At 35.9% G+C, this 27,348-nt stretch overlaps 1 protein-coding gene across 1 annotated transcript in view; it reads right to left on the bottom strand.

The window, feature by feature from the left end:
* AKAP6 (A-kinase anchoring protein 6) overlaps window positions 1-27,348 on the bottom strand; it is a 288,951-nt gene that overhangs the window by 129,926 nt on the left and 131,677 nt on the right. The window contains exons 7-9 of the mRNA XM_066188405.1: window positions 24,531-24,653; window positions 9,127-9,223; window positions 7,735-7,898 (exon numbers count right to left, since the gene is read on the bottom strand). Coding sequence (XP_066044502.1) covers window positions 7,735-7,898; window positions 9,127-9,223; window positions 24,531-24,653 — 384 coding nt within the window. The remainder of the gene's footprint in view (window positions 1-7,734; window positions 7,899-9,126; window positions 9,224-24,530; window positions 24,654-27,348) is intronic.

Raw genomic sequence — 27,348 nt, 5'->3', positions numbered from 1 at the left:
GTAGATACAATTCAACTGCAAAAAATATAATTTTTAAAGTGTGGCTTTCTCAATTTTAAACTTGGTAGTGAGTTAAATAAGTCATGTATAAGGTTACTGTCAGATTCAATAAAAAAAAAAAGATCACTAATTTTTAGAAATTTGGCTTGTTAAAAATTATTCAAATTATTTTAGATGTTATGAAAACAGTACTTTCGTGTAGAATTTGAGAGATATAGATGGATATATGAGAATACAATCTCTCTGAGCTAAAATGGGACCTAGATTTGCTTGACCAAGACTTTAGGGACATAATTACTTGAAAAACTAGAAAAATATTTAGTTAACTTGTAACACAGAAAAGTTTTACCAGGGCTCATGTAACCTGAAAGATACGGTTTAGGATGGAGGCTTAGGTTTACTCATTTGTCATGTCTTACTGCAGTCCAAAGAGTGACTGTTTAGATTTATTCCTATTTCTGTGAAGGGAGGTTCTGAATTAAACACAAAATCATTCCTCATGCCCACTAAAAAGTATACCATTGAGAACTCAGGAGAAACATCTTCCAATAAACAACAGTGAATCTACCATGTGGAACCTAACACCACATCTAACAGCCTTTTTTTTTTTTTTTTTTTTTTTTTTTTTTTTTTTTTTTTTTTTTTTGTGCACCTTTGATGCTTTTGATTCAATCATTCTGGAAAAAAACTATGACTATTTGAACAAAAAAAACATTTTCTAAGTAGAACTCTCAATTATATGTAACACTTAAAATGTGTGACACTTAAGATATGTAACACTTAAAATCTCCTATCAACTGAAAATTACTTCCAAAAGCAGTGGTCTAGTGTTGTATTTACAAGCCCACCTGCATAATCCTGCACTTTAGCCAGGCATTGTCATGCAACAAAAAATTTATTTATTATTTCAACATTTTACCCTCAAAACACTGAGTTAGATTCATCCCAAGTGGCCTCAGTAATACAGACTGTGAATTTCCAGCCAGCTGGAAGGAAGGCATCTGGGGAGAATTTGTGTCCTCCTTCCCTATGAAGCAGCCAACCACCACCACATCCACAATGGGCTCACAGAGGCAAAAGAGGAGGCTATCTATGACATAATTTGATTTACAGCCTTTACAGCTCTGTAAATCCTTATGAACGGCCATATGAAATGCAGCATTCTCCCTCTGGAAAAGGAACAATAGTTCTGACCCCTGCTTCTCTCAGGGTGTGTTGAGGAGTAAGACCTTGTAAAAGAGCTGACCAAGGTTCAATTTGCTTATGCCTGTGTTTGGTAAAAAGGCCATGGTCTAATGACAAAATTATTCATATTTTATCAGCCTGGAAACATAAAATCACCCAAAATTACTAGCTCAGTTAAAGTATTTTAACAAAGCAAGAACTTGTTCAGTTACATAATTCCTTTACTTAAGGATAGATATAAAATACAAGACAGAAGAAACTTGACAGTTTTATGAATAGTATTCTGTATGAAATATCAGCTTAAGATTATATACATTTAGAAGCTTAAAGGAAGCATTCTGTACATGACAGATTGCATGATTACTTTGGCTTTGCCTGGGTTTTTCAAAACTTCTGCTGAGCTGAAGGAAATTTTGCTTCAAAATATGATGAGCCACACATTCTTGCCAAGGCACTGGTTTTGTCAGTAAAAACCCCTATACCAGAAAGGTACTTAACAGTACTAAAATTCTGTTTTCTTTCTATCTATACTAAAATTATCACACAAAATATATATTTCAGCTAATTCTCAGAGTCTGATACAGTACTACAGTCAACAAAGCTTTTCTGCTCAGTTGCCGCAGTCACATCTTATATATCCTTCAAATCCTTCCTGAAGATACTTTTGGTTACAATGATAGCTAGGTCTGCGCACAGTCTTCATTATGTCTGTAACATTAAAATTACATAACTTATAAAGTAAGGTAATAAAAACTAGAAAACAGAGGAACTTGAAGTGTCTAACTGTGCTAAAAGACACAAACTTTCCTTCCTCTTGCTTCCTTTTCATGATCTTTTCATGGTTACATCAACATAGCTTGTTTTGATTATATTGGAAATTCTTAATGAATATTTTTAATCCTATATTTGAATAACAATTAATATCAAAAGAACTCAGTCATGTTTCACATGCTCCAGTAAAAGCACTAAAAGACAGGCTTTTTCCTCACAAAACCAAAATTATGTCTCTTGATTTACAGAAAGAATTTGTAAATACCACTACCCTTTTTATCTCATTGGCCAGCTCATACATGGTTCAAATCCACACCATAGAAGCTGACATAACAAGACTACTATAAAGTCATATACTGAAATACCTAAAGCCAAGCAAAATAATAACTGCAATAATTTTTTTCTAGTATGGCAGAATTAACAGCATCATTTTTACTTAAGACTGAGATGACAGAATCTTTAGTCTAGAGTCCCAAAATTTCCAAAGATTCAGAATTAAAATGTCACATGAATGCCTTAAAACTGTTTAGATGTTAGGCACAATAATAGTATCTATGTAGAGATAGCATTTTAAATATTCAACAATATAAGACTATCCCTCAAAGGCAACATATCAGACCCGTCTGGCCTAATTACAGGGAAGCACTTCCTTATAACTGCCTTTGGTAATAGTAGTGAATGGTGAACTGTGGACTTGCATTTCTCAGCACAGAAATACATTGCAAGATATTGTATTGTTTTCACCAGTGAAAAGTAACAACTATTTAACTGTGCCCAAGACCATCCAGTTGTTCTGAACAGAAAAGACTAACACATTCAACTGGAACTGCAAAGAATTAAGGTGGCAGATGGTAATTACTGATACTGGAAGTAAGCCTGGGTAAAGGTGGTCAGAACTTCAGCTTAATGTCTCATCTATGAGGTGCTGCACTCATGAGATAGAACTCTCATATTTAGATGGGAATGTGGCTCATTATGGACACATTTGAGGAAAAAACTAGTTCTAAAGCACAAATACCAACTTTTCTTGTACATTTCTTTTCCAAAAAAAAAGACTTGATTAAGCCATGAGACCAGAATGGCATGCTTATCACCAGATGAAAAGCCCTTTCCATATGTCTGTACATCAGAGATGAAAGTCTTATTTCCATTTCATTATTTTTTTTCAAATTGTTACTGAATAAGTAATGCCTATTTATTTCACATTTTACTCCTCAGTATTATGAACATGGGACACAGGATTTTATCCACAAGTCTGATCCTGAGTTTTTGCATGTGGAAAAATAGAGAAAGAGAGACAAAGTTAAATAACAAATTCAGTTTGGGATGTAAAATTTTAAAATTCTGCTGTGATTTAAGTAACTCCAGAAAGCTAAGTGAAATGATCCTTCTAGCATATGTTATTCCTGCCCTTCCACTAGAAGCAAGTGAAGGAGAACAGAATGAAGGGCAGTTACATTTGGCATTTGACAACTTCAAAGCACTACCCACTATAGTAATACATGCTATACTCTAACTTCATATATTGGACATCAGAAACACAGTATTCAAAGTGGTTATGTAAGTAAAAATACTAGATTCTGAAATCATGATCTCTGATATCTGTAGATAACATTTAAATCTGCCTCAGAAATAAACTTCCCCTGTTTTAAAACAACGAAAGACATCAGAAAAAAGTACCGGTATGTTGCTTTTAATATTATAGCCCATGCACAACACTCATGAAATACAGAGTTGATACAAGACACTGAGGAAAAGAAAATTATCTACTCACAATTATGACATTTCTCTGCACTAATCAAAAAGATGCCAAAACACTTCATTTGTACATTCCTTTTACATCAAAGTATTAATCAAAATGTGGTAGTCATAGCAGCCTGATTGGATGGCCACGCCAAGTTACAAGACTGAAGTAAAAAAGGAAAGACTGTTACCGTTCTCTGAACTTCGCTCTGCCTTGTTGCCCATTTCACAAACTCATCTGCATATGAAAAGACTGAGCAGGATATAATTGTTCTGAGCCATGGTGTTTAGTCCACCCATTAGGTCTCAGACCAGTGTCACTATAAAACTGTCTGGAAAGCAGCATTCCCAGAATCCCAAATAGTGATCAATACTAAACAGGTTCACCAAGTTTTGAGTTTTTAAATGAAAATTACTTTTCTGTGTACTGAAGACTGTTTGTTTCGAATTATTTTAAAAGCTGTAAAAATATATGCAATTGAGTGGGAAATGATCCTCGAAGTGTGTGATATTTAATTACATATCAAGAGGAGATTACACTGGTTTTCTTTTTTCCTTTACACAAAGGTTTGTTTAACCACTTCAAATTCTGTTCCTGAGCCATCTACTATTTTTGTGACTTTCGGTTTACTTTGTTCAATGTGTTTTTGACCTCTTCCTCCAGTACTCTCCAAATCCTGACTGCTTCTATCATTAACCCATTGATGAGTCCATTTTACAGTGAACACATTCTTCCTAAGACTGTTTTTTACCTATAATAACTAAGTCAGATTTCAATGTTCTATGTATTAAGTCCAGTGTCTTAACGAGTTACGTGCTTACTTTTCTGAAGCTGGAATGGGAAATAAGAAATGTTTTTCAGTAAGAAAGCAATTTTTCTGGAAATAAACGTCCAGAAATACAAACTGTCTGTCTGTATATATCTATATCTATATCTATATCTATTTGCAGAGTATACCATTAGTCTTTTGACCTACAAGCCTTTAAGTTCTGATGTTACATTCTGAACTGTTACCAAAACAACCCACAAAACTTAATTCAAACATTTATTTGCAGAACAAAAATATCCAGATCTCAAAAATTATAGCTATGAATGAACTGTACAAATGTATGCTGGGAGCAGAACTTGCAACTGACACTAAGAATATTATTCCATACAACCTTCAGTGAAGGAGAATGTGTACAATGGGCAAATGCTACTAAGACTTGTATGCCTCTAAAGGACATCAGTTACAAGACTAATTTGCAGGTTCTTCAGAAACCAATGAACTTTTCCATGGAATATGGATTAAATAGATCAGGGTAATATTCGAGTATTTACACTCACAGCTGCTAGGTAAGAAAGTAAATCATGTTGTTTTTCAATACCACTCTTTACTGTTTATTTAAAGCGATGCTTTTCCAGTAGTCCTTTTGTGATAGAAAAGTGACCCGATTTAAAAGATCACTTACAAAACAAGTGGTCTCAGACATCTTCAGAAGGTGAAAAAATTAAAAAATACACACATATATGAAACCATTCTTCCTATTTTCCAGATATTTTAGAATATTACTTAAGATTTCCATCAGAAGAAAACACACACTTTAGCTAAGTGTCTCAAAATTCAGAAGGACAATTAGGTTCATTGTATGTCTCATGTACTTCTCATAAAGTTAGATCAGTACTCGGAACGTGTCATTTTTAAAGGCACTTTATCAATGGAGTAAGAAGGCAAAACTTTACATCCTTCAATTTAAACTGAATAGAGTCATCAATTCCTCATTTATAAAAAAGATAGAACAATGGTTTTAGCAAATACTTAGAGAACTCACTGTTTTCCTAAGATTTTACAGAGGATGCAATATCCTAGAAGAGCTTAAGTATCAGAAATGTTTAAATTAATCCTAAATCTTCTATGGCAATCACTATAAGCCACTCTGAAACTTACATACAATAAAATGAAAAATTTCCTAAGCAAAACCTGAATTCTTGACTACGACAACAGATATTGACAATATATTTTTAGAGTTCAGAAGATCCCTTTCCACCTCCCACTCTTCACTGTTCTCATTAAAGATGCTACACTGCTATGAAAACATGTTTTTAAAAGTCCTAAGGGAAAAGTTTCCTAGGGTCTTTGAAATTCCTCCTTTTCCTATTTCTTTACAGATTTCTAACACCAACACTGTTCCTGTAGTTTCTCAAAAAAAGGCAAAAAATAAAAATACCCTCTAGGTATAATCTTTCAATTTTCTATTACACTTCTCAGGTTCTTTTTGGTTTTTGAAACAAATGCAAACTGAAATGTGCAGCTATATTATTAGGCGTATTTTATTTTTAGTTAATCTTTTAGTGTGAAGAAGTAGACAGTATCTGACCACTCTACTGCATGTACTTACAAGAACCACTGAAATAATCTGCAATTTTTTTTTCTTTTGGTCTACTTTTTTAAAATTTACCTGCACGCACAAACGAAACAAACAAACAAAAAAACAAAACCAAACACACAAAAAAAGCATTGCTTCTGCTTCCTATCTCTACGATAAAAAAGCACAGGGCAAGGAGGCTACCACCTATCTATATGAGAAATTTACTGCAATATAAACCCTGCCTCCATGTCTCCCTTTTCAGTATTTGAATATAATCATTCCAAGCTATGGATTCAACAATTTTCATCACAAAATCCAGCTGGATTTTAGAATACTTGCTGCATTATAATTTTGATTAAGCAGTTAAACATTTGGCCACAGATGAGTCAAACTACTCCGAGATATGGGATCATACTACTGGCAGGCTAAAAACTTAGCTTTGAGCTAGTCTTTTAAGTTTAACAGATCCCACTATGCAGTTAAGTGTTGCTCCACCACCTGCTCCCTAAAGGAGGAGCTATATGGCCCAGGAGCACTTTTCATCATGCAAGTAATTAGGTATATACGTTCAAATTCTGTCTCCTACATATGTGTTTTCCTGAAGTTTTGTTTCATTTTTCTCCTTGACTCCACCTCCATCTCCAAGACCACTCTTGCTATGTAGAATTATAGTAAGCAACCATAAGAACTTTTCATGTAATCATAGCCAAGAGTCACTCTACAAACTACTCTCTTGGAAGCACTGAACGCCAATACTAAGAATTGTCTAGCATGAGAACCAGAAAATCCACTCAGCACAACCATCTCTGTTGTTTCCAGAAAGAAAAAACATAAATTTTCTAAACATTTCAGCCATATGTGTGCCAAGATATTGAGTTATTGGATTATTCTCCTGCATATTCTTCACATAAGAAACAACTCTGCTTACGACTGATAGTGATGAAAAGTCATGGACCCTAAACCAGAAGTTTCTGTTGTGTGTACTATCCCTACACGGTTTGCACCAATTTGAATACGCATGGTCTGTATTTAAAATGCTCTTACAAATACTAAGTTTGGCAACTGGTAACTACTATAGCTCTATTTAATAATTAATATCCACAAAATTATGACAGGTGCAAATAACTTACTCTTAAAGTACTTGTTGTATTCAACATGAGCACTATTATGGACGACTTAAACTTGGAGCGAAAAGATTTGTGGAAAGGCATATGACCTTCTTCCTACTACAATGGCCATCCCCTAATTAAGCAATGCATCTGATAGTCATTAACAGGAATGAGATAATGAATCACTTTCTCTCTTCTTTGTTAATTTGCTGTAACCAAGCGGCTAATGGATGTCAGAGCTGAGTGATTGCACTGATTATAGTGATTTATAGTTGCAACAAAACAATTTAAAAGCATTCTGATTATTCATGTTAAAGATGCTTTATGTTTTGTTTACTAAATGTTTTATGTTCCCCCTCATGCCCCTCTACACACAATAAGACAGGTCTTGCTGGAAAACTTGAAAGTTCTAAGATTTTTTTACTGTTTCAGAGTAAGGCATTTCATTTTGTTTATAAAAAAAAAAAGTTTACCCAGTAGAAATGAAAAGCCTTAGGGTGGAAAGAAAACTTCAGTGGTGCCTAGTTCAAAAGAAGACGGAAATAAGAGGAAATAAGGCAAACTTCAAGCCACTTACCTTAGGGCTCCCAGTCCCTTCCTCATTCTCTGCAGACACATCAGTAGCCAGTATCTCTGCTTTGATGATATCCAGAGCCCTAAGAATCCAGCTGTGTTGCCGTTTGATTTGCCTCTGTAGTTCCTTCCATTGACTTGCAATCATCTGCAGCATGTCCTTCAGTCCTTCTCCAAAATGAAGGGGGGAAAATAAAAGCTGTAAACTCAACAGCACCTTTAAATATTATCCTTTATTCAAATAATTAGCAGGATATTTAAAATAATAAATACAACAAGAGTTTTAATGGGTCTTCTCATCAATAAATCCAAGCTTTACTATTGTTCATCCTGCAAAACAATGCCATAGAGACAAACACTTATTTTAGCCATCATGTTAAATTTTGATTGAGTTTCAGCTGACAATTTCAACAGAAAGATTCCACATAAACTGTCATTTCTCTGCAGTAGGGAACACTAGTAATCTCTCCCTCTAATATCCAGTCTTTGTCTTGAAACATTTTGTTATCCTCCAAAATCATTTTCCTTACCTACAACTCCTTTAACTCTTTCCTGTAATTTACACATTACTGTTTCCTACATTTATAATGAGATGCACTGCCCTCCTTAGCTATGGCTTCTCTTTTTGGAACTATAACTTTCACGTTATACAGTATGTCTGATGCTGCAAAACAATAGAGGCACACATATGTAACACAATGAGGAAACAGTATAGCAAAGAATAACTTCAACCTGGATGAAAAGCATGTTAAGTAGGCCAAAATTAAGATGGCATTCCATAGCAGTATATGCTGATTAAAACTCTATTAGCAGACAAGTCACGCAAACATCTAAAAATATAGGAGGTGATAGGGATAAAGGAAATCAGTATATCTCCCTCCTCTCAATTTAAGGCCTCTGAAGAAAAAGACATGCCTAACCAAAGGAAAAAGATATTTTTAATTTTAATCTAGTCCTCATAAATATATTTAAATCAATGTAAGAATTAGTTTGAGTGGTAAAATAAAGCTTTACCAATGCAATTACCCATGCAGAGTATGTAAATACATATATATATTTGAAATCGTAGTTCATTATCTTAATGTTATTTCCATAGCACCTACATCAAAGAATATGTCAGTGTGAAGTTTTCAGTGATGTGATTTCAATTGAAACTCAGGTGAACAGCAAGACCAAAATAAAATGAACAGACTATTTGCAGGCAGTATTTCATTTTATAAGTATCACTGCATTGTATGCAGTATATGAAACATTTATAAATCTTGAAGGTCAATCTGATAATGTAAATATTAATAATACATAAGGAAGTGAATATATGCAGTAATTTACAGCAATGCTTCTTCATTCTTTAATAGTCTGGAGACATAAAGACTTGCAATATTTCAGAAGGATTTACCTGATTTGTGAGATACAATAAGCTCAAGAAGCTGGCGTCCTTCCTCTACCACTGCTTCTTTTAAAGCACAGTGGCTATCTACATTCAACTTAAAGCTCTGCAAAAATAAAAGGGGAAAAAAAAAAAGAGAGGGGAAAAAAACCTCAGCATCAGACACAGAAGAGGCAGTTATCATAAAGCACACATACAAAATTACTAGCTGGTTTTTATCAAGAACCACATCCCAATTCACCCAATAGCCAAACTAATTTGCGATACTAAAAGCTATTGATATTTTGGGTCTGGGCTCAGAATGTTTCCATTAGATCAGCAAAGTGCATCTGTGTTGAAACAGCTGACAAATCTAGACATTCATTAGGTTTTATGAAAAGTCACAACCCGTAGGCTGTATCTGGAGTAACAGTGTTCTATAAAATACACTAAATTTATGCCACCACATATGAGCTCTGTTTTTTTCAGAGTTCTCTGAAATGTTGCTGATAGCACTATTTATGAAACCATAAAAAAATTACAGCATTGAATATATTGGCCTTATGTGCACTTACACAAATCTATTAATACTGTGCTCCTAAGTCTCATATCCATTTTCAAAGAACAAATCAGTTGGCTTTAGATCTCTGCTTTTTTAATTTGTAAAGCAACTATTTTTCAATTTTTTTCCCTAATATTTTTAGTAGTCCACAAAGGATCTCTGTTTAAACAGTCAATAAAATACTTTCCTTTTCTTATTATTATTTAATTTTTAAAAATTGCATTAAGATCTAGTAATAAAGAAACTGGAAACAATCTACTATATGTAATGCCATTTAATATACCAACAATAACTCAGATAAATTTTTTAATCATTTTCCAGACCTTCTCAGTATACTTGACTGTAAGAAGGAGAAACAAAATACAATAGAGAAATGATACTTGCTGTATTTAATCATAATTGTGTGCAGACCGAAATGCATACAGGCAATACATTTTCTCTCGGAAATGTCTATGGAATAAATGGAAACAATATTTGACCACTTGGAAAAAAAGAGCTGTTCCTTCTCTTGGGAATAAGTTAACTGGCAGAGATGAAAGAACAATTTTCAAGTGCACATTCATAGCTTCTGGTTTTTATAAAACCTTATGCTTCTTCAAATGGTAGTGACCATGCTAGAAATGGAGTGATAGGTACCACAGAATGCTCAAAAGCCCTCAATTCTTCAGGAAGCAACCATTTACTTTCTTTCCTAACCCTTGCAGTCAGGTTGATTGGCATTGCAAAAAAAAATATTGCCAGAACAGTAATAAAATAAGGTACTTTCATTGCAATTTTTCATGGTTGAAAAAAGCATGTTGATTAGACACAGTCTTAACAGTCTTTCAGGCAGCATTTTACCTGACAAGTGACAGAATATTTTTGAGAATTTTCCATTCGAATAAAGAGTAATAAACAGAAATGCTACCTTTAGCATTTTGACTAGCCCAATTCTCCTTGTAGGGACATCTGAATAGACTGTTTTGTACCAGCTTTTGAACTGGGCCAGTCAAGAGAAGTTAAAAAGGAAAAAAGATGCCTACTTTATGTCTGTCCCTTTCTTAAATCTAGAGTTTTATGAACCCAAATCTAGAAGTTTTATTTCTTTCGTAAGAGCGTGTCTGAAAAAGCACTGACAATATTTAATTTACTGTTTACTTAAAACAGGCTTGTACTGAATAGTTTGTAATCATGCACTTCACAGGAAATGCACTATGCGTGTGCCTCACACAGCAAAAGAGAACCTAAAGGACCTGAGAGTAGGTTGTGTAATTTCATATAATTGAAGTTGAGTATAGATGCAGCTGGATGTGGCAGTGTCTCAAGATGATGTGGATGTATTTGATAGGAAAATTGCAAGAGATGAGGTATTCTCTTTCATTAGGAAAAAAAAAAGAGACTTGCTGTCCTAGAAAAGATTCATTTAACATAACACACCAGATACTACAATACAGCTTGATTTTCAGGTGCACCTATTAACCAGTAATAATGTTAAACTGAAGAAGCAAAATAAGATGAATAAAGATGGGGCCAAACTTTTGGGTTCTGACTAGCAATATTCTCCTTGTGCAAAATTCTTATTTTATGGATAAATTATGAGTGGCACAAATGCCATGAACATACACGAAATTTAGCCAAAATAAACTTTTCCCAGCAGAGAGGCAGCATGTCATGGTTTAACTCTAGCCAGAAACTAAGCACCACACACAGCCTCTCACTTACTCCCCACTCAGTGGGATGGGGAAAAGAATCAGAAGGGTAAAAGCAAGAAAATTTGTGGGTTAAGATAAAGACAGTTTTATAGGAAAAGCAAAAGCTGTGCACACACACAAAGCAAAAAGAAATTCATTCACCACTTCCCGTGGGCAGGCAGGTGTTCAGCCATTCCCAGGAAAGCAGGGCTTCATCACACATAATGGTGATGTGGGAAGACAAATGCTGTAACTCCAAACATCCTGCCCTTCCTCCTTCTTGCCCCAGATTTAGGTACTGAGCATGATGTCATATGGTATGGAATACCCCTTTGGTCACTCAAGGTCAGCTGTCACAGCTGTGTCTGTATCCAACTCCTTGTGCATCCCCAGCCTATTTGCTGGTGGCGTGGTACAAGGAGCAGGAAAAAGCCTTGGCTCTGTGCAAGCACTGCTTAGCAGTAACTGAAACACCCTTGTATTATCAACACAAATCTATAACATGGCCCCATACCTACTATGAAGAAAATTAACTCTATCCCAGCCGAAATCACATAGTAAAAGGCAAGAACCATTCATATAAGTAAAAATACACAGAAGTGAATGTTGTTGATGTAGTGTAGTATGAGTTTTGAATTTAGAATTATATATGAATATGTAATTTCTAGTAATTTCCTAAGGAAAAAGAACTGGACAAGGAACAGTAGAAGGAATAGCCCTCAATCACTGCTCAAGGTTTCTCCTACCTAAGGGGCTAAAAATGTAATACATGAAAAAGACAAGAGCTGAAGATGTAACAAGTATTACATGTATACACAATGGAGAAATGCAAATTTGCACAGCTAAAGATAAAATCAGGCCAAATATTTGGAATGAAGGAAGACCTTCAAATACAGAAGTCCTCTCCCATCCAGGATATTTCCTGTTCTCTATCATTTACTTATGGCATTTGGAAAATTGTAACTCTAACAGCGTGTGACCCAGGTACTCTGTTCCCCTCCTCCTCTGATCTTTCCTGATAATGAATGGAGCCTTTGCATGTGAAGAGAGGAAAGAAGAAGAGGGAAGTCAATTAATCAAAGCCATTTTTCCAGACGCATTTGCAGCTATAGAGCAGTCTAAATATCACACATGAGCACGTATACATTATGGAAAATGCATGTGCATTGGCCTGACAGCAGCTTTTAAAACAACACATTAATGTCATCCCCAGAACTACAGTGTATAAAATGTAGTTTACAAGCTGCAACAAGCAAAATTTCCTTACAAAGTTCTCTCCACTTTTTGTGATCACCATGTACCTATATATAACAATCAACTGCTCTTATTCAGCAAGAAAGGAAAAGCAAGACAGAAATCACGCAGTTTTGGAAAAGCTACAGAACTATAAAAAATGGAATTAAAACTCCAACGGTGTAAATACAAGGTGTAAATACTCCTGTAGCACCAGGAGTGCTATCTTCTGCTGATAGCATGGGGCAAAGGATGCCAGCCTTCACAAAATGAGGGTGTCCCATGACTTTTCAGGAAACTTATGGATCCAGAAGATCGCAATAGTGCACAACAGCCATGGGTAAAAAAAGCAGCACCTCCTAATCTATGCTGGACTCTAAACACACTAAAAATAAAAGAGCACTCTCCCAGAATAAAATAATCTTTCCCTCATATCTTACTTTTCTGTGCAAGTGGGGATAAGAAAAAAAATTGTGTGGAAAAATATATTTTAAGTTCCCCATAGGATTTATTTTATAGAAATGGTTGCAGCTACTTAAATTTAGGAAGCTTCTATTGTGTAGGTATCCTACACTGTGTACAGACATTGAGCTCTGATATGCAACATTTCACCTTCTGCTCTTAGAAAATCTTTAAAATTTGGAAAAATACCTGGGTCTTGACCTATTCATATCTGCAGTACAGACAGACAACTAGAAATTTTGTTTCCAAAGGCACAGAAACTTACTATAAGCATGATTTTTTTTTCCAAGTCACAATATATCAGTTGATTTTTTCTGGTGTACTGTCTCTGAAACACAAATCAGCATCTAGCTATCATGTGAATCTACAGTGTATACATATATATGGGTTAGTTTGGATGACACAGCAATTTACACCTATTGTCAGATTAAGACAATGTATTAAAAGAAATATTTTAATTTTCTCAGTTCAGCATACTATCAGAATGTGTGGTGCACTGGACAGCGCCTATTATTTACGAACTTGAGTTAATAATGTAAGTTAACAATTTGAGTTAATAACCTAATAAGCAATGTAAAAACCTAGTGGTATTTTCAGGTTCCTGAATACTACCTACCAATGACATTCAATAAATCAAAAAAAAGAACTACTATGGAAGTCATCCTTATATTAAGATGGAAATGGTCCTACATTTACCTTCTATTAAAGCCTAACTTTTTTTAGATTAGCTTACTTAGTATTAAATAAGCACCACTAGGTGCTAATTTTTTCCTGGGAACAAAATATTACATGGGAAATGGTTTCAGTCAGTATCTCCTTTGCTCATGTTTTCCATAAAATCTAGGTGTCTATAAAGAACTTTTATTTGCCTTCTTTTCTTTTCATCTGACACTCCACCTGCTAAACAGAACACAAGCACTATGGAAATGCTTTATGCAGCTCCACAGCCAAGGTTGAGTCTTATAGTAGCAGGGATTCTACCTTTGCTTTTTAAGAAGAGCATTATGAATCCTCCTCTGAAGCAGCAGCACCCACTATGTGCTTTTTCTTCTCTTTCTAAAACAAAGAACATGCCCTCCCTATAGCAATTATGACCAAGGGGCCAATTATCACCACATGCTAAGCAAACCTTTAATTCCTAAACAACACAACCATCATTTGCCTTAGATGAACCACACATTTTCTTCTATAACCAGTGGAAACTGTCAGATATTATTTAAGAGTGAATAGTTAGTGGAAAGCAGATTTGGTCTTCTATCCTCTGCAACAATGAGAAGACTTAAAAAGACAAAAATTTTTTGAGTTTCTCTGAAGGCAATTCCTTCCACTGGCCTCTGTAGGCAGATAAAAATGGGCAAAATAACTATATCACTTTTTATGTTGGTTCACGATATACCAGATTATAATCTAAAATGCCTTTAAAATTGACATAAAACTGGGAACCTCACTACTGAAATCCCATCATGGTCATGTCATACAGGCATTGTGCTACTGTAAATGTAGATCACATGTAAGATGGCTTGACTGCTCAGATAATTTCTCTCTGTAAGTTTATCATTCATCTAAACATAATATTAACCGAACATTCTGGGATCAAAATGCTTAGTAATGAGCTTACTATAGCACCCCTGGGAATGATTTTACCTTCTGATGACTCATATGCATTCTCCATCTTTCCCTTGATCTGAATGTACTTTTTGTCTGGGAGGAATCAACCTCATTTATGAGGAGACAAACTGCTGGGAGTTTGAAGAGCAAGCAAAACTTGTTTAAAAGTGGAAATGGTGGAATAAATAAGAAATAAGTAAGTCTGACTAAGTCTTGACTGAGAGAAAGGTCCTGTCTAGTTTTGTCTGGTTTATATTTCATGAATCTGAACACCAAGCAGAAAGAAGACTTAGTACAGTATCAGAGGGTATAGTAGACGGGACTAATGGAGTTAAATTAAGAAGAGGAAATTTTAAGATAAATATGAAATTTCCCATGAAAGTCAGATCTATTGGATTGAATAATAACCTCCTAAGGGAAACATTGAAAGCCCAGATCATTTGAGACCATTAAATCTAGACCAGATAAAAATGTGGGAGTAAAGGCTGTAAATGCACTGACAGAGCACAAACCCAGCTTTATCACATGGCCACGGAATTCGTGTTAGGCGGGCAAAACTCAATACAAAGAGGCAGGCTCTACTCCAGTAGTCCCATAGTAATTCATACTTCTGTAAAATCACCTCACCCCTTTCTTCTCTGTCACATTTTCTGACATCCCAGTATTAAACAAGCAATAGGGTTTTTCCCTCTGTTACAATCTTAAACATGAATAACCCTATCTTCCTCACATGAAATGCTTTAAGTCTCTCAGTTTCTGTTTTTCACTCCTCATTGTGTTTGTCATCTTTTGGGTAATTTAGCCAAGTTTTGAACACATAATTTTAGATGTGGAGAAAAATTATAGTTAGCCCTACTCTCCAGGATGCCTATTTTGCAGATTTAGAAGACATAGAGGCTATTTTTGCAGATATTTTTTATTTCAAACTCACATAAGTTCTTCTGCTGCCAGTTCTAATTTATTTTCTGTGTTTTACTATGTAAATTTCTCTTTGTTTGTGCCTGTCCAAAAATTTTTCATCATAAAAAAAAAATTCACATGAGACTTCCTAAATTGAATCCCTGTTTGTCTATTATCAAGAGAGAACAAGGGAAGAACACAGGCAGGAAATGGCATGGGTAAAATTACTATACAGTGAAACAATTGCTAAGTTGCCATAATCATGGTGAATTGCACACGCAGCCCACTGTATACAATTGCCCTTAAGAATTTATTGCCTTCTTGAGATACTCAGAAAATAATCTGCAGAATCCACAGTTTTCTAACTTGTTGTTCTGTCTTATCTTACATATTTCTGAGTACATCTCTTCCACCCGGAGACACACCATGCCCAAAAACGATTTAATCAAAATATTTCCAAGTCGGATTGTCCTATCTCATGCAGAAAAAAAGCCAACCAAGAGATAACAGCTTTCCAAACCAAAGATGTATTCATGGGGCATAGCAGCTTTGGCAAACACAGAGCTAACAAGGGGAAAATAATTAATACATGTATATTATTTAAATCTTATTTAAATTTACTTACTATCAGACCAAAACGAAATTTCTGGCATTAAACAATACTATGTAGCTTTAGAACAATTCTTGAAAAATTTTAGTTTCAGGGGAGTATGATGGAGATATAATTTGCTTTATGTATGTACAGAAAAAAGGTTTCATGCAATTTAATGGGGAACTAAAATTCCTGCTTAGCAAAATATAGCTAATAAACTAAGGTCCTAGATTATTACCTCAATTCATTTGTAGAATTTAGAAAGTGAAAAAAGTAAGCATCATAGGAGATGCAAATAAAAACATTTACCAATCAAAAACCTCCATTCATTTCCTGGATTTTCTATACTTCTCCTGAATACTTTGGAATTGCAAACATCAAAACACAGACAGAAATTCTGTTATTTGAGTACATAAAATTTAAAGGATATTATGCCTCAGAGTACCATAGCACAGAACCATGGGAGTGGTCAATAGCTCTTGGCAGGTAAGTAAAAGCAAACTCAAACGTTGCTGAAAGTGTGCTTGTTTGTCCTTTGAGATGTTGGCGTTACATTTTTTAATGATTTACCTCCAAATTTTATAAAGATAAATTTCATTTCATTTCCAAAAACAAATTGCTGACTACATCTATACTGATAATATCAGCATAACAATACTAAAATTTCAGGCAATAGCAGGCACTTTAATAGACAAAATAATTACCATTAACAGAGTTCCTACATAAGCATGATGCAGTTTATTTGTAAAATAAACATTAATTTCAAATAATTTTAAAGGTGTTTCAGAAGTTGTTGCAATGATAAATTTGTGTAAAGATTGGCTAGGTTGGCAAACATGGGCAGGTTGTCATATATAAAGCAACAAAGCTTCTAAGTCACAACTTACATGAAATGTTTTTCACTGAAATTTTCTTATTAGGTTAGTGCCGAGCATTTTATAATGGTGATTTGATTTCATTATATTATCATAGTTACTGAATCCCCTGTATGCAAATAATGTCTTCTGCAGGCCAAACACACAACAGACCCAGTGGAATTCCTTTCACCACTCAGACTTGCAGTATCTCCATTTTGGGATACCTCAGGATCTGAAAGTTTTACAGTTTAGGGTAGTGAAAACTGAGAGGGAGTGAACATTTGCAACACTGCCAAATCAAGTTACCCTGCTTTTTTCAGCTTTACCAACAAGTGCAAATTAATTTTAAAATTTCCTGGAGTCTGAATTCTAACTTTTTAAACCTCAAACATTGTGCATTAAAAAAATCCAAAATAACAGAGCAATACATTTGTTCTTGAGACACAGATCATACACTATACTTTCATACATGTAGAATACAAGACTTCAAAATCCTCACAAATGAGAGTTCAGATTTTGAAAAATACAATTTCCCTTTTTTCTCAGTAGAAGAAGCAAAGTTATTTTAGCATGACATCTTATATATGGTCTGCCTCTGGTTTAATGCCTCCTCTGTCCAGAGATGACTGCGGCTCTCAGAACTAGAAAAGCTGGGGCAGTTCTCTGTGAAGCTTGTTAACAACCAGTATGTTACAGGTAGGCCCAGCAGAGCTACATTTTATTATGGAGCCCTACCCTCTTACTATGCAAAACTATGTAAATCTGGGGGGGGGGGGGGGGGGTAGCAAAGCCTGTCCTGGGAAGGTTTGAACCAACCAAAAACCAAAGTAAATGCAATTTCTTAAATTTTTTTTTTTTTTAATTTGCAGCTGCACAAAGTACCTACACAAGGGTAGGTATCTACAAATTTGAAAGGTGGGATAGAAAAGTAGTACTCTTAAGAGTATTAAGTCTCTAGAAAAATTACAAAGAAACTATTCCTTATTCTACAAGCTTGCACAAAATAAACCTCTCCAGTGGGACTATGTGTACAGGAGGACAGAAAATGGACATTCCCTTCCTTCAGTAAAAACACATATAGTAATAACAGATCCAAATCAAAATAGTCCTATACTAGGACCATAACCATGGGCCACTCTTTCTCTTTACAAAGAAAAGATTTTTTTAGCTTTTCTTCATTGCATGATCTTATGGGGAACATATTTAGATCAAGTGCAGTATTTTTGTATTGGTCAGAACAGCAGTGCTTTTATTAGAAAGATAATCCTGGATTTAATATACCTGGATTTTCTTTCTTATATACCTGCTTTTACTCTTCCTTAGTCACCAAAAATGTACTTTAAATTTGAAAAACAGTCCAAACAGTTTAGAAACCTCTATTTTTCCCACAGCCCGCAACTTACATCCTCTGGATTCAGACTATAATACAGGTAGAGTCAAAGGTATTAAAATGACAGCAACATTTCCTACACTTTAAGTCAAGAAACAGAAAAGTTTACATAGAGGTTATTTGGTTTACAGATTTTAAAATCTGAATAATAGTCAAAACTGACAATATACATGTATTCTGTTCATTTAACTTTGCTGTCTTACTTCCTATTAAATAGTTTTATTTGCCTGTGAAATCTGCTGAGTTTAGTCTACATCTCTGATTAGTATGTTCTGCAGACTGCTTCCTACGGAAAAGGACATACCCTCAGGAACCCACGCATACACAAAATGCCTTTCAAGATAAAAAACACCATAAAAATTAAAAATTCAAACAAACAATAGGCTAAACAAATTCAAATCAAAATTGTTAGGGAAACAAAATATTAGGCCACTCATGGTGCTCACTCTTTTGCACCATCATCCTGCAGAAAGTATTCTATATTTTGAGGAAATTATCTCATATAGCTGCCATGCACAGTGGAAATTCCCATATAGCAAAAGTACAATACATAACTTAGCCATTTCAGAGGCTTTAATACCCTTAATAAAATTACCATTACCACTGCTACTACAAAGACAGTCGGTAGATTAGCCCAAGGCATGTGTATTTAACCTTATTTTCAAGAAGAATAGATATTTAATACTTCTCTAAACTGACATTTTTCAGAAAATGAGATTTTCCAGGGAGATGAGAATGATCTTTTTTCAGACATAGCAGTCTTGTTACAAACAGACAATCAGGTATCATGAAATATCACTGTGGCATCATTACTTCACCAACACAATTTCTTAAATGTGAAAATGCAATCTATTTTCTGTATGAAGGCATTTGTTGTTTACAGCTCAGAAAGTGCTGAGCCATGATGTGGCCAGAAACATTTACAACAGAGACAGAAAAAATCTCATTTCACTTTTCTTTGGATAATAAAACTCAAGTCTCCTGTATCTTAAAAAGAATTTAGTTCTGAATGGAGATGACATCTAAACTTTACGTACAGAAGGCAAGGAAATGCTAGTGTGAATCAACTTGTATAGTTTGTTTTGCAATACTAATGATGCTTGCTCTATGATATTTTTAGGACTCTAACAAGTTAAATAAATATGGTGACTGAGAAGGTCAATATAATGAACTGATTCTGGGCTAAAAAGGATTTTAATGTGGCACAAACAAAATTGTGACTAAATTGGAGTAAATATTACTGACAGGGATCTGAAAAGGAAACTATGAAATTACTGTTCATAGAAATTATCAGTTAGCATATCCAAACCACATTTTGTACTGCAATAACTACATGCAATCCTCACTACTTGTGTTTTTTACAGAACAATATTTTCTATTCTAGTTTCAGCTAAACAGAACATATATTTTTGCCTAAAAAAAACCCAAGAATTAAGGACAGCCTTGCTGGAAAAAAAAAATGGACAAAAATGCTTTACTGCTAATTCCAAATTTCTAAGACTTTACCTTAATTAGTTTTATTTCTATGGAAAAAATACAGTTTGCCAACATCTACTAATAATGCAAGAAGTATTTAAAAATCTGCCCCCAAATAAGTGTAAAATATGATACTTTTCATTTGCAGAATCCCATTTAATATTCTTGTGTTCCCTAGCCCTAAGACCCCAGACACAGCAATGGCTTAGTAAAATGACCTAAGAGCAGAGCACACCACTCTACAGTGCACAAATAGGAGTCATGCAGCCACAATAAAAAACAAAGTACTGTGTTAACAACATGGGAAAAAGTTAAGAGTACAGAATTAAAAGTTCCAGGCCTCAGCATATATATGTAGTACCTTTTGTCTAAACCTTTTCCTCAGTGGTTCTTCACAGCAGCTTGCTTACTTCTTCACTGTGCTAAAACAACGTCTCTTATCAGGCTATGGATAAAGTTAAATGTCTTTTTTAGCAAACTAAAATGGTCAAGACATACATGGTGAATTCTTATTTGTCAAGCTGGTTAGAAAGTCTGCTTGGTTTCACAAGCACAGCAGTATCACCTAGACAGATGCTTTTAGCTCATAAGCTGCCTTCAGGATACTGTTTTTGATGAAAACTGATTTGCATACCACCAGGTCTATGCTTACAGTCAGCAAGTACCTGATTTTGATCAGGGTGCCAATGGGCAAGAAATCAGCATAACAGAAAAGGAGAGATACAAAAGGTAAAGTGAATCAGAAACCATTTTCAGTAAGGCAAATGAAGCTATCTTTTCTTTGGGAACTGATTTTAACCTAATTGCTAAAAAAATACAAAACCTGCTACATTTTTTCTCTAGTAGGGCTGACCGAGACCTTTGTGGAAAAGTAGATTTCTGCTGAAAAACACGCCTGTTTTATGAAAACTTATTAGTGTTTTCGGCATCTGCTGGCTTGGGTGGCTGCCTGCAGAGTGCCAGATGTTCAAGGGGTGGCTGCTCCATGTCAGCTCTTCTATATGAATGGGAAACACACGGCTCCCAAATCAGTTTAACCAACATTACTGAGTTGTGAAGACCTGTAAAACTGAAAGAATAATTTCAGTCTCTATTCCAGGGATCTCTGAGAGCATTTTCATTTATAGATTCATTCTTTGATGTTATCGAAAATGAAGCATATAGTAACTTTTGTTCTGAAGAACATTAGGGAGCTGGGTTTTAAAATTTGCAAGAAAACTGCTCTCTAAGCTGAAGATTGTCTATTACAGCACACATTCAAGATGCAGACTACCTTTGTAGAAAAGGTAGAATTTTTTTTTTTGTAGAAAAAATTCATGATCTTTAGCAAAATGTATGGTTTCTCATCATGGCAAAATCGATGAAGTTTAAGTTGTAACTGTGATTTAAGAACAAAACTCCAATAGGTCTTAGAGTTAATAATTATCATTGTGGTGGATTTGGATATCAGGCCCACATGTACATACAGTGCATTCAGTTATGATTCCCTTTGTGACCCAGGAACTCCCCAGCTAGTCTCTGTGCAGATGAGATAACCGGGAAAAACAGACCAAATTGAGGAGAGGCTGCCTTCCATCTTCACCACAGTGTGCTTCACCGTTTCAGGAGCTGTCCAGGTGAGACCTTCAGACACTCATAGAGATGCCTCTGCAGGCAGCTCTTGGTGAGCCAAGAGCAATAGACAAACACTATTCGTGTGCTTCAAAGTGTTGATTAACATCCTTGTGGATAGTACTGCCAGGCCACATATAAGAATTAACAAGAACAATTGTTTGGGGAATTGTACCAATTTAAGCTGATGTCATACTATGACACTTGTAATAGAGACTTGCATTGCCATCCTGTTCAAGAAATCTGACTCCTCACGTGAGCACTACTTTATGCAAAGATTTTCATAAGTTGGTGCTGTAGGTTTTTTGTGATGCCTTTTTTTTTCTAAAATGCACTCTATTTATGTGTCTGTACCACACCATTGCTTGAAATGTCAAAGATGAAGAAAAGCAAGGCTGAGTGGGGAGAGATTTTAAAATTCAAACCTTTATCAACAGTTTACACTAGAATCCTAAAGTGACAGTCTACAATTTTACATACTGAAAATTTTGGAAGATATTTCTTCTTGTCACCTCTGCAGAATTTTTCCCAAACAATGACAAAGGGAACAAGTGCATTTTTGTGTTTTCTTGCTCCTGTTATTTTCTTTTCCTAAATTTTGACAGAAGAGATTTCATTCATAAATGCATAATATTCTCCCTTTATGGCCCTAATTTTTTCATCACAACAAATGTATTTCAAAGAAAACAGCATCACAGTTCACGGAGTTGATAACTTGTGCCAAAGGCTAAGGATATGTCTCTACTAATAAAAATACTTATCTACACCGAGTTTTCACTCATTCTATGATGAGAAAACCTGCACCAGTGAGGAAACAGTTATGAGATATGCTGGTGTAGATGCACTACATAGGAAACAACCAACACACTTTCTTTGTTTTCCCAGCTAGTTTACTACCAGTGTCTGTATTATAAACCCATAAGTCTGGAACGTAATCTCATAAAGTTCTAAGTCCTTTGCTTCAGCATATCTTAGGTGAGTCTGACATGTATAATCTGACTGGCAAAAGAAGAAAATGAGAAGTGTAAGTCCCTCACACAAACCATGATCACCATGGCCTTACAATGCTCAACTAAGGGAAATCTCAACAGTGAGCTTAACAGGAATTGAAGTTCAAATACTTCTGTTTAAACACAGATTAGGATGTCTGACAGATAAAAGCCACTGAAAAACTGACAATCTAGTTAATACAAATAACTATCTTCCACACTACAAAATGGTCTGTATTTTCTGCTGTGTAGAAACTAGTATGATAACATACATTATCTGAAATCCAAGAAACAAAACTCAGTCATGTTTTTTCGGGTTACTCAGTGGGATTTTCACTGGATATAGATGCCATAAAATAATTACAATATTATCAAATAGAAACTGAACCATTCTTTAGGTATTTTACTTCTGCAGTGAAGTAAAAAAATCCCCAGCTTGTTTCATAACATAATGATCCTGAAGCATATGAGAATTTTCTTACCCCAAATACACAGAGAGCAGCTGGGAGCCTAACTACTGACAGGGGAAAGTGAGGTTGTACAGGTGCCCACATATTTATTCAGACTACCTCTAGCAATGATGGAGTTGCCTCTGAGCTACTATTCCATTTTCCAGTCTGATATAGATGGGTTTGGCCTCACCTCCCCAAGAACCACATGGCAAAGCTGGAAGTAATTTGCCTGCATATGAGCTACTGTGCTCCTCCCCATGGAAGAAAGGGAAAAAGAAACTGCTGTGAGAGTTACAGGGTGATTGCCCTGTTACCTGGAATATGTTTCTTTTTATCCAGTCAAGAGTGAAAATTGAGATTCTACTCATAAAAGCTTCTCATCAAAAGTTTCATGTTGCAGAGTACAACAAAAACAAACTGAAGCGACCAATGCCTTTTCTGAGGCTTGATTTCACAATGTGCTCTGTGCTTTCAGAGCACCTGTAAACACAATGGGAATCATGGGATGAGTGTGTGCAGAAGGCAAGGCAAAAATCTGAACTCTGCCACAAAACAAAAAATCTGCAACGTAAGGAAAAATGAAGTGTCTTCACACTGCATTTGATAGACTACCACAATAGGCACTTAATCCAGTGAATGCCCAACAGCACTAGTACAACAGAAATGTTTAAGAGCAAAAGACACAAGAGCTTTCTGTATGGCTGAAATCCCAAAGCAGTTTTCAGTTTGGTTTTAACTGTATATGTAGATGATGTACATGTAATTAATTTAATAATGGTCACTCCAGTATTACGGTAGGAGTTCAGATGACGTTTTCCCGCAATGCATCACGTGACTTCCTGGCACTGTCAAATAATTTTCTACCATACGATTATCAGAGACTGGAAGTGAGGCTGAGCTTCGGGAGTCGATAATCTGGTATGGGATCAACTAATCTACTGTTTTATATAGCTGGGGTGTCTAGGTCACTGGCTCAGAGTATGGCTATCACCATATTTTCTTTCATTTCATACCAGTAAAAACTGAAGACTTTGGCAGAAAGAGAGGAAATTTCTTAGTTTGATTTTCTGTACTTTTTTTTAATTTTCCTTTTACCAGCTAGAGGAGTTTACCTGTTAAGATACCTACCCATTGAACAGCACACAATGAGCTCTATTTTCCGCCTACAGTATAAAATCTGTGTTAATTAAACGACAGAAAGGCACATCAAGAAAAATAATTGAAGTAACTATTTCAAATATTTTGTTTAAATGACACTGTGCTATGCTAAAACTGTGGGAGAGAGAATAAGAGTTCCTCACTAATAACACCTTCACTAATGTTGCAATGTAGTAAAAAATCCTAGAATGATCAGCAGAAAAAAATATACTTTCTCCTCTTGTCTTTTCTTTCAGTTTGGACATAAATCCTGAATTGTAATGCAATTTTGCCTTTTAATTCAATTTTTACAAAGTTATCAGTACATATTTCAAGTACAGAAAATAATTTCTTGATATTTGCAATAAAACAAACTGCAATGCTGCAAATCTTACATTGAAATATAGATGCACACTAGAAATTAAAAAATAATAATCAAATAAAAAGCACAGCAGAACAATTACTGATAGCAATCATAGTATAGTATTGTCCTACCAAGTGTGTCTCCAGGTACAGTTTAAGGCTGTCTGTCTCTGCTTTAGGAGGAGTCCAGTTCTCTGTTGTTTCCATGGCTTCATTTAACCAGTGAATGAATTCATCCAGCTTGCTTACAAACCCCTTACCATGTAAGAAAAAAGAAAGAACCAGGTAAAGCACAACAGCAATGTGAAAAATGTATGCTCAATTTTACTATAGTTTTTTATTTTTAGCCAAAAGAGTACTTTACCTCTTACAACCTAAAACAAACAAACAAACAAAACAATTATAGAGTGGTCTTCTGGTAACTAAGTAGCAGAACAGTGTATCTGGGAATGATCCAATGTGATATTTCGGGACAAGACAATGTGGGATCCATATGACTATGATAAAATAGAGAAAACAGCAGAGTTTTAGAGAATATGAGGGAGATTTATAAAAAGCTTCATAGAAATTATAATGAAAATTGAGCTTAAGACCTTGCACTGGGCAGACTGGGCGTACTATGAACACTGAATGTTGACAAAAGGACTGAACAAAGCTGCATTAACAAGGTATACATAGCAGACCGAGAGAAGAAATTGCTTGTCAGAACTTAGGTATTTTGATTCCTGTTTTGGTTCATAGCATGAAACTCAGGGAGAGGAAATCAAACAGTAGATGAGGCTGAATATATAGCATTTAATATAAATATTGCTGATTGCATATGAGCCACACAGATGGTGCTCCGGAGAAGACAGGAGCTCCTGCTTCTCAGGAGCACCATTTATTTCAAGATTAGTACCAATTATATTGTCTGATTAAAAATAGTGCCCCTGAATTTACATGATTGGATGATTCTATAGGCACATACTGAGTACAGATAATTTTACCAAAGTCTTATCCACCACAAAGCAAGAGAGTAAACGGAATAAACTGACCGCAATGTTTATAAGCACCCTGAAAATTAACTCTGAAGAGGAATGTGCATCTATTACAAGCATTGTAAGACTAGATTAAGTTAGGTCTAGTTATAGTCATTAGCTATGAATTTCCAGCATAGTGAGAATTTTCATTTCCAGCTGGGTAACAACTCAGTATACACACTCAGTACCTCAACCTCACCACTCTATTTATTAAATGATTTCTGCTAATTATTAGTCCATTCAGACAGCTAAAAGCAAACTAAGCATAAAACTTTTAAACACCCCTGAGTGTCTCAGGAGCCTAAATCCTCTTCTCCAAAGTTGCCCATGAAACTGGAATTCTAAACAAGACAGAAAAAAAGAGTCTGAGCAGTAGGTGCACAGCTGTGTTATTTAAAGCACAATGGTAATAACCTAGACCAAGCAGAACAACACTTCTTTGAAAATTCAAGGTAGAAAAGTCATTTTGGTCCAGCACTACCAGGAATCAGGGTCCAGCAACCAATTCTTGGCTCCCAGTTGAAGCAGCAGTACTTCTAAACCAAAGCTAGAGACTGGCAGGAAGCTGCAGTGCATACTGCAGGCAAGACAGCACCCACTCCAGCACTCTGAGGACTTTATCCCCCACAAGACCTCAGGATAAGGAGACTATTGCTATCTCTATTCATGGAATCCACTGTATATCAAACCATTAGAAGGAAGAAAACTGGTATTGTGCAGGTTTCATTGTAGGCTATTTTCCAGGATATTCCAGAAAGGGAGAAGAATGACAGGGAAAGCAACCCAGCGGCTATGGTGCCTGAGACTACATGCCTTTACTCTGGGGCAAGTAATGAAGGCAATTACATCTGCTGTCTCCCAACAGCAGGCTATATACCCCAGGGGCTATGTTCCCCCATGTCAATCTATGGACAGGGGCAAGATGTTCTCCTTGCTCCATTGCTTACTTTCTTCCAGCTCACAGTGGAGCATAAGAGATGCCAGACTGGCAGAGGAGTTGGAGACGTGAGCTGAGGAGAAGAGCAGGAGGAGTAAAGTCCTTGTCCCTCCAATAAATCTCTGCCTGCATTTTAGCAATGTGCTGTCCTTGAGAGACAAGGTGATATGGTAAGCAAAAAGAAAAAGAAAAAAAAAAAGAAAGAAAAAAGGCTCTCTCTTGTACACGCATCGTGTATTTTACGGAGACAGACACGTATAACATCTGCCTGCAGTACTCAATGTCTGTATGCCTTCAAAAGGGTGCTTGGAAACACCGAAGGCTTGCAGCAGTGTAAAAAGCTACGATTAGCCACAGAGTTCCTTCTGCCCTCTCACAAAACCTGCCTGTGTTGTAATGTCTGCCACTTCGTCCTAGTGCTCAGACACTCGCAAGCATCCAGCTCCAGCAGCCTCGTGCGTCCCCTCTCCGCCCAAGCCAGGTGGGCTGCGAGCCCCAGTGCAGAGCGGGGAATACCTGGGGGCTCTTCTGGAGGCCTGGACAAAAAACCATGGAGACAGTCTCCTACAGAATCACGATGAGACACGTAATCTGAGAAAACAAAAAGGAAGAAAAAGAAAAAGAAAAAGAAAAAGAAAAAGAAAAAGAAAAAGAAAAAGAAAAAGAAAAAGAAAAAGAAAAAGAAAAAGAAAAAGAAAAAGAAAAAGAAAAAGAAAAGGGCTGGAAGTGCTAGTGCCACCTTGCACGTTGGGACCGCGGTGAGGGACACGGTGCCCGGGGGAGTCCGCGGCAGGGCGAGCAGCGGCCGCGGCCAGCCCCGGCGGGTTCTCTTCTGCCAGGCTGCACAAATCACAATAATCCTACCATTTTTCAAATGACGGCCATAAAATTTTATTGAAACCATTCACAAGCGCACATCTGTAGCAGCCGAGCGCGGCGGAGCGCGGGCCGCGGGAAGGGCAGGGCGGGCCGGGCCGCGCGGGCCGCCGGCGGA

Source organism: Chamaea fasciata, unplaced genomic scaffold, assembly GCF_029207755.1.
Source record: "Chamaea fasciata isolate MVZ Bird 193981 ecotype frontalis unplaced genomic scaffold, bChaFas1.0.hap1 SCAF_7, whole genome shotgun sequence".
Classification (NCBI taxonomy): Eukaryota; Metazoa; Chordata; class Aves; order Passeriformes; family Sylviidae; genus Chamaea; species Chamaea fasciata.
This window is presented reverse-complemented; position numbering and strand designations above follow the sequence as displayed.